The sequence below is a fragment of the Chelonoidis abingdonii genome, chromosome 1 (genome assembly GCF_003597395.2).
Source record: "Chelonoidis abingdonii isolate Lonesome George chromosome 1, CheloAbing_2.0, whole genome shotgun sequence".
In the NCBI taxonomy this organism is placed as follows: Eukaryota; Metazoa; Chordata; order Testudines; family Testudinidae; genus Chelonoidis; species Chelonoidis abingdonii.
The window spans coordinates 313,368,528-313,381,044 of NC_133769.1; the positions used below are offsets into that span (position 1 = coordinate 313,368,528).

Consider the following 12,517-nt stretch of genomic DNA (forward strand, 5'->3'; position numbering starts at 1 on the left):
CCTACCTTCACCGGTCCAGTAACGACCCCAAACAGACTAAGAAATCTGTTATCTACAGCCAGGCACTCAGATCCCATAGAATATGCTTTGAGGAGGAAGTCTGGGATATACACCGTAACACACTCAAAAATGCCTTCACCAAACAAAGACACTCCACCAGAGAAATAGATCACATCATGGAACGGGCCACTCAGATACCCTGAGAGAACCTGCTTCAATATAGAAATAAAATCGACTCCTATCCCACATCCCTAGTTGTCACTTATCATCCCATACTGGAATCCATATGAGTATCATCAAAAAACTACAACCCATACTCGATGGAGACACCATCTTGAAAGAAATCTTTCTTGAACCCCCTTTTCTGGACTGCAAACAACCCCCCAGCCTCTCCAAACTCATCAGAAGCAAGCTCCCCACAGACCAGGACACACCTACTCAAAGCAGCACCAGACCTTGCCAGAACAACAGATGCAAAACCTGCAGACCTACAATGCTACAATGATCAACACCCCCATAACACACTTTTCAAGATCTATGGATCCTACAAATGCCTATCATAACTTGTGGTGTACCTCATCCTAGTGCACTAAATGCCCCAATAACAATTATATGGGTGAAACCAGGCTATCACTATGCTCTCAGATGAACTCACACAGGAAAATGAAAAAGACAAAAACACCACATCACTTGTGGGTGATCACTTTTCACAAAGCAATCACTATATATCTAACCTATCAGACCTCATCCTCAAAGGAACCCTGCACAACACTTTCAAAAGACGAGTCTGGGAGCTTAAATCCATAACTAAAAATCATGGACTGAACAGAAACACTGGATTTATGGCTTATTACAATAATCTGTAACCCATTAATTCCCCCCCCCCACCCCCATTTGGTCCTGTAACTGCAGAGGTTTTAACAGGCCACTCCATCTTGAAAGGTCTCTTAGAATATTTGCTACCTACCTATGAAAAACAATCTGTTCCACCTTGTACTTAGCTGTTATGCTCCAAGTATCTTTCCCAGACTTGAAGAAGAGCCCTGTGTAGCTCAAAAGCTTGTCTCTCTCTCCAACAGAAGTTGGTCCAGTAAAGATATCACCTTACCCATCTTGTCTTTCTAATATCCTGGGACCAACACAGCTACAACACTGCATAAAGCAAGATTCTGTCATTTTCAGTCATGCCACACTTCATTGCTTTCTAATAAACATAGGCATCATGTTATACAGAGAATAAGGGCCATGTTATTATTATTATTATTATTTATTATTATTATTATTATCATAACACAGAAAATGTGTGGATCAAATGTTCATTGGTGGGAGAAAAAACTCTAGATGGTTAAATGCTACTGAATTTTTTATTTGTATAATGCTTTCTATTACCACGATGGGTGTTTATAACTCTTGAAACGGCATGATAGAAAGGAAACAAACAAATAAAAAACCCTCCAAGAGTTTTGAAAGGGAACATAATCCCTTGTGTTTCAGGGCATAAACCAACCTCTAACTAATGGGGATTGAGAAGAAGCTTTCCATGTGAGCAGTTTATTCTATAATTGCTTTCTTTGTGAAGCAACTAGTATTGGCCACTGTCAGTCAGAATACTAGACTAGATAGATCGCTGGCCTGAACCAGGCTGGCAATTTTGTGATTAACATAGTTTAAAATATACACTTTTCTGTGCAGTCTGTACACAGGTGTAGGTGTATAGGTGACATCCAAGATCCAGGAGGAAATCCTTCACATTCCTAGGCACAAAGGCCCAGATCCTGCTCACTCAGTATGCAGTGGCACAGCACTGGATCCATGTGTTTCGGGGCCTTGGTGGCCACGGAGGAGCAGATAGGCTTTGCCTCAAAAACAAAAGAAAAACAAACCAAAAAAAAGCAACTCAACTGTAAACAAGTTATAGTGGTAAGGTGTCAGGAACAACTGAATTACAGCAAAATCAGATAGCTCTTTTTTCAGTCCTGATCATTTACTCTTTCATGGTGTCAAGGTAGTAGGAGATATCAGTACTGAAAACAAGCACATCTATAGGAGAAACTTGAATACAATAGTTTTGACTTTGTTGTGTGTTCATTCACTGCAGAGTGCTGCTCAATATTTCTCCACTTGCCATTGTCACTGGTGATTTTTATCATATAATTACTATATTACACCATATCTAATATTATGGCAAACAAAATCTTGCAGCCTGAGATACAATTTTAATCTGTAATATATATGTCAAGTCTCTCAAAAACCAGGAATCTATAATTATGTGTTGAAATGTTGCCTCACTTACCAACAGATATGGTCCAAACAGCAATTATTTTTGTGAAAGCCTTAGTTCTGGAGTTAAAGCGGCTGTGATGGATGGGATTTCGTATGGCAATATAGCGATCCAGAGAGATGGCACAGAGGTGCATGATGGAGGCAGTGGAGAAAAGCACATCCAAATAGATCCAGACAGCACAGAGTTTTGTAGGCAGAGGCCATGTATATCCTGCAAAGGAAAAACGTAGCATCAGCTAAGCAGAGTATAAATGGATGGACGAATTTTACTATTGCTTATAACTTTACCAAACTTAACCATTGGGGCTGATACGTTGTTGGCCTGCTTTCTGCCTCAGGCTGATTCTATATACACAGGCATTTCTGAGAAAGATGTTAGGGGAAAATAGGCACTTTTGTCAATGTAAACCCATTTCTCCAGTTTTCTCTGAAGAGCTCTAGCACCTGCAGGGTTTGTAGCAAATTTAGCAGGGGAATGGTCCTGGAAGCAGAGAAGTGCATTTTGTTTTTGCTGTGAAAATACATACCGATTACACCAAGTTATAAGAAAATTGCCACTTACTCAAGCTCAGTAGATCTTATCAGAAGCCCGCTGCTAAAATCTCTGAAAGTTCCATTTGCACTAAGCATGCTCCAGTCCCACAGTGCTAACCACACTGAAGGTCCCAGGCAGAGAACTAGAGCACCAGATGGGGATGATGTGGAAGCTATAGCAGCAGCTGCTGCTACCCCTTTGGCAAGGGCAGAGTTTCCTAAAGTGTGTGTGGCATTTGAAGGACTAGCTGGAAGTGTGTGGAATAGGGGCAGTGCAAGTTTCCGCATGTTGTCCTGCTAACATGACAGGGTGGAAGGGGAATGTGATTGGCTTAATTTTTCTGAAGTGTATCTCAGTTTTCAGTCTGAGAAATACTGGTCAAAGAGCGTAAAGTGAGTGGAAGCTGAAGGGAGTACAGCTCTCCCTTCCACTACAACCATAGGAAGAACTCCTCTGCTCTCCCTCTTTCTTGGCTGGAGCAGTGAGAGGTCCCCTTCCTGTTTCAATGTGCTCTGCCCACCAGGGAAGGTATGCTGAGTTCTAGGGGGAGACAGTGAGTTCTAGTCTCAGCTCTTTCACTGTACACTTCATGGTCCTTATTATTAAGCAAGGCCTTCCCCAACCTGAGGAGGCAGGCAAGTATCATTCCTCCAAATTACAGATGGGATAACTGAGAAGTACCACAAGGTCTTTTGTGACAGCGTTGGGAATAGAACCAAGACACCAGATTCTGTGCTCTGCTTCTCAGTAAGTATTGTATAGAGAAATGAGGAGGAAAGTTGGTTTTAAATCACCTTTTTACTGTCCAGAGTCTGGGCTACTCTAAGAGCTGGGTCCATCCCCAACATAAACTAGGGGTCCCATAGACTGCTGTAATTTACAGCCCATGGGATTCCTCAGAGCTCAGAACTGCTGTATCACAGAGCTTTGCCTCCTTCCACTGGCACGTCCCTATGCAGAGGGCTGCAAGAATGTGAAGTGTAGGGCCGGGGGCCTGGCCCTGGAGGAATTTCCCAAGTGGCCACTCTATATCCTTTACAGCCGCTATATACCATACCGAGGACCAGAATTTGCCTATATGGTAGACTCAAGTTTCAGCCACTTAGCCACAATGCTTTTCCGAAGGGATGTGCCAAGCATATGTGTTTGGCTGTGCACACTCCCCTCCAGAGCCAGGAAGGTAACCCCAGGTTCTGGATCCCCAGTATTCCCCGCTGTCCAGTAAACAGTTATATAACATTGGTGAAACGTGTCACAGTCTTCTCTAGTGGCTGGTCCTCATAAAGAGTAACATCCTCCTCCTACTACTACCAGTTACTCCTTCAGCAGAAGCAGTAGAGATCTGTGCAGTGAATTGAAAGGTCCTGGGCTCCAACTCTACTAATGATACGTGTAGAGGAACAAGTTTCCACATGAAAGAATATCCTTTTGTCTTGTGTTTATGGCACTGGACTGCTATGTAGGAAAGCTGCATTCCGCTCGTGCTTCTGCTACAGACTTCCCAAGGGATGTTAGACAAAATGTTATTGTAAGGACTACACACAAGGAGGTTGAGTTAAAGCTGCCTGGGCAGAATTTATTTTTGGCATTTCTTATCTTTTTAATCCTTGACTTTGCAACCTTAACAGTCTTTTCATGGATTTTTTTTGTATGTATTTATAGAAAATCAGAGAAGGGCCATTTTTTTTATGAAGGTAGTTGTATAGCACAAGTACAAAAGGGACCCAATCCCTGTTTGAGTCCTGGCCAATATTGAAATACAAATAATATTGTACGTATATTAATACACACCCACATACACACTTCAGATTGAGGCCCAAGCCACATTCAAATCTGCATTTCAACCGTTTCTCCAACACTCTAAAGTTTAGAGTGTTTGTATCCAGGCTTTTGATGTGGGGTGCTAGTAATTTATATGTAGACGGGGAATTCAGACCTAAGGGATAATTTCTGTTCCCACTTAAACCAAAGGCCAAACTCTTAGTGACTTAATCTGGAATTAGATGAGACTCTAAAAGTCTGAAATAGTGCTGAGCAACTCTCCAGGTGCTGAGTGCACTGATGATGGGAGTTTAAGGTTCTGGCTCCTTATAGGATTGAGCTCATAAAGCCAGATTATCAAAGGTATTTAGGTGCTCAACTCCTATTGATTTTGAGGATCTGGGCCATAATGACTTCTGGTTTGAGTTCAGTGCAAATAGCACCGGAAGTGCTTTGGTGCCTGGGATAATATGATCACAGGTTATTGAGAGTCTGGAAACTGGCTGATTCCTGGCCTTTTGCCTCTGGTAGTTGGGGTGAAGTTCTTAGTTCTGGTGAGGGAGGGAGGTTCTCTAGAATAAACAGTTTCCTGGTCACTGTGATGCTGATAATGTATCATGCTGATGCTGCATTTCTAGGAAAGCTCATGCCAGAATGATGGAGTGATTTTTCAAAGGCATGTATCCTGGAAAGGAATCTTTCCTCTGGCAAAAGACATCACACTGAAAAGGAGAAAAAAGAGAGGAAAAAATAGAGAAGAAGCAAAGTGAGAGTCCTGCCTCTGTCAAATGGAGGGGATGGAGTTTTTCCCCTTTGCAGTGATCATGCAGCTGCCCTCCTGTTGCTGTGTGCATTTGACCATGCATTTGACCATGTAAATATTGCAATTAAAATAAATGAATGGTCACAATTTAATATGGATTTCTGAGCAGAGGCAGGGATTAGCTTCCTCAGTGGCAGGGACTGGCCAGCAGGAGTCTCTGTTGCATGTGTCAGTGAACCATCCAGGGTTTGAGTCTTTCACTTATCTCACAAATCAAGCAATTACTGCTTCTCTGGCACTATTTTTCATTTGCTTCCCCACTACCAAAGGTAATGATACTACTGATACAATCAGTCACAGACCCATGCCAATTCCAAACCTAATTTGATAATACTATTTAGGGTCGTTTGTCTAGATCACAGGGAAAGTGAAAGAGGGAGATTTGGAAATAAACTCTTATATTGCTATTTCCTAATAAAATCTTCCTAAAGTTATAGTTTAGTGGCTAATGATTTAGCTTATTGAAACAAGCCTAGAAGCTATTTCATCTCATGACTCTTCTCTTCTTGTATTGAGTATTTTTCTAAGTTTTGAAGGAAAATTTCACAAAAATAGGAACATATTTTTATTTAACACTTAGGCTGCTGCTTTTTAACCTTCTCTGCTGTGTAACAGAGGCTGCTGAGGATTTTGGTCAAAATGACAAACTTCCGTTACCAATCTCAATAAACTGTGTCACAGTTCAATTTACACTTTCACATTACTCATTAGAGTAGATAGAAAAGATCTTGATATTTGATTATTAATTTGTAAATGTTACTAACAATTGGGCACAATTAAGTCTGTCTACTTTTTAGCCTCCTTCAAAGCACTTATTCCAACATTTCGTGGTAGCTAATGAAATTTAAAGGTAGACATGTAAATAAGGATCTCAGTGGAAAGATAAATATTTAGAATTGCAATGCTTGATTAAAAAATGAAATAAAATAAAAAATAGAGGCAGGCTATTTTAACTCTGAGGGCACCAAGTCATTAATGCTTCTGTGCCTATTTGCAGAGCGAAGTAATTGTCAGGACATTACTTATTTATTAGTAACACTGAAAATTATGTGTCAAAGATAAAACTGATACAACAGAAAGGACACAATATCTGATAGAAATTACAAGACAATTCCATCAGAATCAAACTGGCAAAGTGGCAAACTGATATTTTGAACTGTGTTTAAAATGTCCACACTTAGAAGTTAAAACTAAATACATGGGTAAATATTGCATCTGTTCTTTACATACATTTACCCCTTATAGTTATTTTTCATCTTGCACAGGGAGGTGGCAAGAATATACCTTAAAACTAGCTTGTATTTACATTTTCCTTATCAAGCTGAAATAATAACAGTGTGTGCATGCAATTTTTATAAAGCTACTCAATGCATTGCAATAGCTTAGACAAGTGATACTCACCATACAATATGGTTAACATTGATACAGGCATGACAAGGAAACCCAAGAGCATATCAGCTATTGCAAGTGACATTAGAAAATAATTAGTGGCATTCTGTAGCTTTTTCTCCAGTGACACAGCCATGATAACAAGAATATTTCCAGCAATGGTTAGAACAATCACTATAACTGTCAGCAGAGCTGGCCAGTTTTTCTCTGGAAGATGAAATAGTGATGAATAACACGGCGGAGTCAGGCTACCTTCACATGAAAGATTAGTTAGGTTTTCAGAATCCACGGTCAAGTTAAACAGATGAGATGCGTTAACCTCTCCAGGCACAAAAACATCTTTGTAGAGTCTTCTCTCATGATTTAATTGTATTAAGGAGTTTGCAGTTGGGTTCTCCTCGTCACAAAGAATATCCATTGCTAAATCTGAAACCGGGGAGGATGTACAGTGAAAAAACAAAGTTATAACCCTTTGTCACCATCAGGCTTTATATTCCTCTGTTGTTCAAAGCTGATGCTGGTGGAAAGAAGGGATTCTGTTTTTGTTGATTGTTTTTTCATTATTAATATGACTGAGAAAACCGATGAAGTTATTCTGGTTGCTCAAATACCTTTGTTTTCAGTTTCATGTAGTCCAATATCAGCATCTGTTAAAAATCCAGTTGAAAAGCAAAACTAACTTACAGGCTAGAAAATGTGGACTCGAGGCTTCAGAGAGCAAAAACATTGGCCAAAAAACTTTTGCAACCACCAGGACTCCCTTCTGTAGCTACATCCTAATTGCTATTGGTAACTGTAATCACACAGTTTTAAACACAGCAGTATGAAAATAGCTTGCCATACAAAATAGCAGAGCTCTCTGTGCTCTGCATTAAGAAAGTTGATTAAAGATTCCATTCAGCATCTTACTCTCACAATAATTAGATATGCTCTTATTTATAGTTCATCTTCAATATTATGGCTGATAGTCTCTGTCTTTTGTCATATTACAATATCATTTTAAGTCTCATACCAAAATTACAAGTAATGTTCCATATTGATTTTAATATGTAATTGTAATGATTACTTTTTAGTCCAGCGTGGCTTCAGAATAGAAATAAAATGACTAAGTACTACAAGTATAAAAAAAAATACAAGATAAGGTGAGACTTACATTGTACTTCAGAGCCCACACTCAAAGTGCATTAGAGTCACTTTATACCCTGCTTTATTGTATCCTTCACTGTGTTATCCACTTTTGTGTCCTTTCTCTTCAGTCTGTTCAAAAATGATTGTATTTTGATAACAGTTTTGTTGACTTTTACACTGTACATTAGAGTGAAGCCAGTTCCTGTGCTGCGAGTCTTGTTCTTTTCTTCTGAGAGATGGGCAGCTTGCTGTCTCTTTCCTTGTCCCTTCCACCTCTCCCTCCCCAAAGGCAAACTACATTTAAGATAATAATATTAGAGCCCTTCTCAAAGTGACACAAAAGAAATCACACCAATAGAAGGAGCAGTCTCCACAAAGAGATTACTGATTTCAGCAGGAATGTAATTTCTTGCTCACTGCCTTGTTCAGTTTGTCAGACCTCCCACTAGCTAGATGTCATAAACTGCAAGGTAGCAACAGCAAAGGAGGGCAGACCAAATAGGGTCTTTTTTTAAATAAATACCAGCTTTCTCATTTTATTATTTGGAGGGCTTAGTTTAAAAAAAATTACATTTTTCATTTGTATAGGATGCTGAGTAAAGCAGCTGCATGTGCTGATAATATTTTACAGGGTGAAGTTTTTAGGAAGACAAATAAGTCTCGTAATGGTACATGCTGGTAAAATCGTAAACATACAGCTTTTTCCATCCTAAAGGTTTCAGCTTTTATGCTAACCCTAAACTGAATTAGTAACTTTTAGATTTTTATAATTTTATTTCCAGGTCTTCAGTGATGTCATAACCAACACGCCAACAGATATTTATTATATATATGTAATATGTGTATATATATCTTGATAATAAATATAATACATATAACATATATATCCTGATGACAACACTGCATATATACCCTGATGTCATTTTTATTTGTCAAATGCTGGAAGCTACAATTATCCTCAATAACTTCTTTGAAAGAAAAGCATCCCAAGTAAAGTAATCCAATCAGGTAAACACTGTCTAGATTAAATAGTGAAAATAAAGGCTCTTCCAGGATTACGGCCTATTCCTTTGTAACGTTTGTACCAGGATGCCTGTGGGGAAACTAGCTAACTGATAATGAGATGTTTGAGGGTAACTGAGAATAATTTATGTGTTATGTTGAAAATAAAACAAGCTACCTACTTGATGTGGCCAATTACCACCCCACTAACATATAGCATCCCTTCCTTTCTACTGTCTGTCTGTAGATTGAGCTCCTCCAGCCAGGGCTTGTACCTTCTTCTACCTAGGTTCTTATATGGTCTTCATCACCATAGTATGTGAATACCTTGCAATCACTGGTCAATTTTATCCTCATAGCACTCTATTTTCCAGAAGGGAGACTGAGGCACAGAGTAGATTAAGTATTTTGTTCAAGGTTGCACAAGAAGCCTGTAGCTGAGCCCAGCTTTGCACTCAGTTCTTCTAAGTCATATCCCAGTACTCTAGCCCCAAGACAATCCTTCATTCCTCCTTCCCTGTTTGGAAGTGCCACTGGAAACAGATTATGCATCATTTTTTGTTTATCTAAAGATAAATTAGATTATTTATCTAAAGACCTCTGGCTTCCTTTGCATTTATTAAAATCATGGGAACTGATCCAATGAGGTGATAGGGAGCCTTTAAACCATGTGGTGCAGCAGCAGCACCCTTAGTTCTAGCACCTGTGCCTCCACTCAGATAAAAGTAGAGCACTTCCTTCTTTAAATCTGTGTAACAAACTTACAGTATTGACTACAGCTGCAAAGCCCATCTGTTTTCTTTGATATTTAGGTATAGTGTGGGTGGCATTTGGAGGATTTTTTTTTAACCTTGATCCGGGTTGTTACTAGTTGGCATTCACTATTATTTTTATTAGTGATTGTTGGAGCAGTCTATTCCAACTGTTGTGGAGGACTGATAGCTGTGAATGGTTGGCTAAAAGATGGGGGAAAGCCGACTGCTGCAGAGGAGCACGTGGATCGGTCAGAGACTTCTCTTAGAGGATAGTCTATTGATAGAGATTCTCTAGGTTTTAGTCAAGAGGAGAGATGGAAGAGGATAATCTAGGGGCCAGATCAGACAAGAAACATTCACATAAAAAAGAATCGGACACATCAGAAAAGGGCAGACAAATAAACAGTGACAATTTTTTAAAGTGCTTGTATATAAATGCTAAAAGTCTAAATAATAAGATGAGTGAATTAGTGCCTCATGATAAAGGAGGATATTGATATAATAGGCATCACAGAAACCTGGTGGACTGAGGACAATCAATGGGACACAATCATTCCAGGGTACAAAATATATCGGAAGGACAGAACAGATTGTGCGGTGAGGGGGTAGGCGTGGGGGGGGTGAGTGGCAATATATGTGAAAGAAAATGTAGAATCAAATGAAGTAAAAATCTTAAGTGAATCCACATGTTCCATAGAATCTATATGGATAGTAATTTTATGCTCTAACAAGAATATAACATTAGGGATCTATTATCGACCACTACCTGACCAGGACAGTGATAGTGACGATAATGCTAAGGGATGATAATTAGAGAGGCTATCAAAATTAAGAAGACTCAATAATAGTGGGGATTTCAATTATCCCCATATTGACTGGGAAGCATGTTCACAGTCACCTCAGATGAAATGCAGAAGACAAAAATTCTCGATACTGTAATATGGACTGCTTCTTGGAGCAGCTGGTCCAGGGAAACCAAACAAGGGGAGAGGCGAACTCTCAAATTTTAGTCCTGAGTGGAGTTACAGGAACTGGTCCACGGAGGTTAACTAAATAAGAGAACAGGAATCCACTTGGAAATAGTTGACCATATATATAATACAATTTACATCCCCTGTGGTGGGAAGAACACCTCACAGCCCAACCTGTGGCGTTTAGATTTCAAGAAAGCGGAACTATGAAAAAATAAGAGGGGTTAGTTACCAGAATTAAAAGGTACAGCATGTCTAAGAGTGAAATAACCCTGCAGCTGCATGGATACTTTTTCAAAGACATTCTATAGAGGCCCAACTTAGAATGTATAACCCCAAAAAATAAAAAACACAGTGAAAAGAACGTAAAAAAGAGCCCCAATGGCTTAAAAAAGACATGGTAAAACGAAGCACATGAGAGGATAAAAGGCATCTTTTAAGAAGTGGAAAGTCAAATCTAGTGAGGTAAATAGAAGGAACATAAACACTGCCTAATTAAGTGTGAAAATGTATAATTAAGAAAAGCCAAAAAGGAGTTTGAAGGAAAGGCTAGCCAAAAACTCAAAGGTAATAAACAAAATGTTTTTAAGTCATCAGAAAGCAAGAAGCCCTGCTAAACAACCAGTGGGCCTTGGATGATCGAGAATACAAAAAGGAGCGCTTAAAAATGATGAAGTCATTGTGGATGAAACTAATGGATTCTTTGGCTTCAGTCTTCACGGCTGGAGGGATGTTAGGAGATTCCCAAACTGAGCTGGTTTTGTAGGTGTACAAATCGGAGGAATTGTCACAGATTGAGGTGTCAACAGGGGATTTTGGAAATTAAATTGATAAACATAACAGTAACAAGTCACGAGGACCAGATGCATTCACCCAAGGAGTTTCGAAAGAACTCAAATATAAACCGGTATGTGGAACTATTAATATGTTTGTAACCTGTCCTTTAACGTCAAGCTTGTACTGTACCCAATGACTGGAAGGATAGCTAATGTAACGCCAATATTAAAAAGGCCTCTGAAGTGTCCAGCAATTACAGACCAGTAAGTCTATAGTCAGTACTGACGCAAATTAGTTAAACAATAAGAAGAATAGAATTGTCAGACACATAGAAGAACATAAATTGTTGACAAAAATCAACATAGGTTTTGTAAAGGGAAAATCATGTCTTACTAATCTATTAGAGTTCTTTGAAGGGGTCAACAAACATGTGGATCAGGGGGATCCAGTGGACATAGTGTACTTAGATTTCCAGAAAGTCTTGACAAGTCCTCATAACAAGAAAGCTGCTTACGTAAATTAAGTTTGTCATGGGAATAAAAAGGAAGGTCCTTTCATGGATGAAAGCTGGTTAAAAGACAGGAACAAAGGGTAGGATAAATGGTTAAATGGAGAGGCGGTAACAAGTGGTGTCCCCCAAGGGTCAGTCCTAGGACCAATCTTATTCAACTATTCATAAATGATCTGGAGAAAGGGTAACGTGACAGAGGTGGCAAAGTTGGAAGATGATACTAAACTGCTCAGATAGTTAAGACTAAAGCAGAACTGTGAAGAAACTTCAAAAAGATCTCACAAAACTAAGTGTTATTGGGCAACGAAAAAGGCAATGAATTTTATGTGGATAAATTTTGGTTTCTAAAAAAGTTAATGCCACGTTGTGAAGGTATTTACCCCACTGTAAGAGAAACATACAAATATGATTGGGCCTTATTTAGGCTTTACATCACTAATCAGAAAAAGAGTCTGGAGCATCATGGATAGTTTTCTCTGAAGAAGTTCCCACATACAGTGTGCAGTGGTGGTCAAAAAAGCAACAGGATGTTAGGGAATACATTTAAAGAAAGGGATTAGATAAAATCAAATCCAGTTAATG

At 39.2% G+C, this 12,517-nt stretch overlaps 1 protein-coding gene across 1 annotated transcript in view; it reads right to left on the reverse strand.

The window, feature by feature from the left end:
* The window catches only part of HTR2A (5-hydroxytryptamine receptor 2A), a 44,413-nt gene extending 36,106 nt beyond the window's left edge, over nt 1-8,307 (reverse strand). The window contains exons 1-2 of the mRNA XM_032762989.2: nt 6,804-8,307; nt 2,294-2,494 (exon numbers count right to left, since the gene is read on the reverse strand). Of these exons, the coding sequence (XP_032618880.1) occupies nt 2,294-2,494; nt 6,804-7,209 (607 nt within the window). The 5' untranslated portion in view covers nt 7,210-8,307. The remainder of the gene's footprint in view (nt 1-2,293; nt 2,495-6,803) is intronic.
* Nucleotides 8,308-12,517: the final 4,210 nt, after the last annotated feature.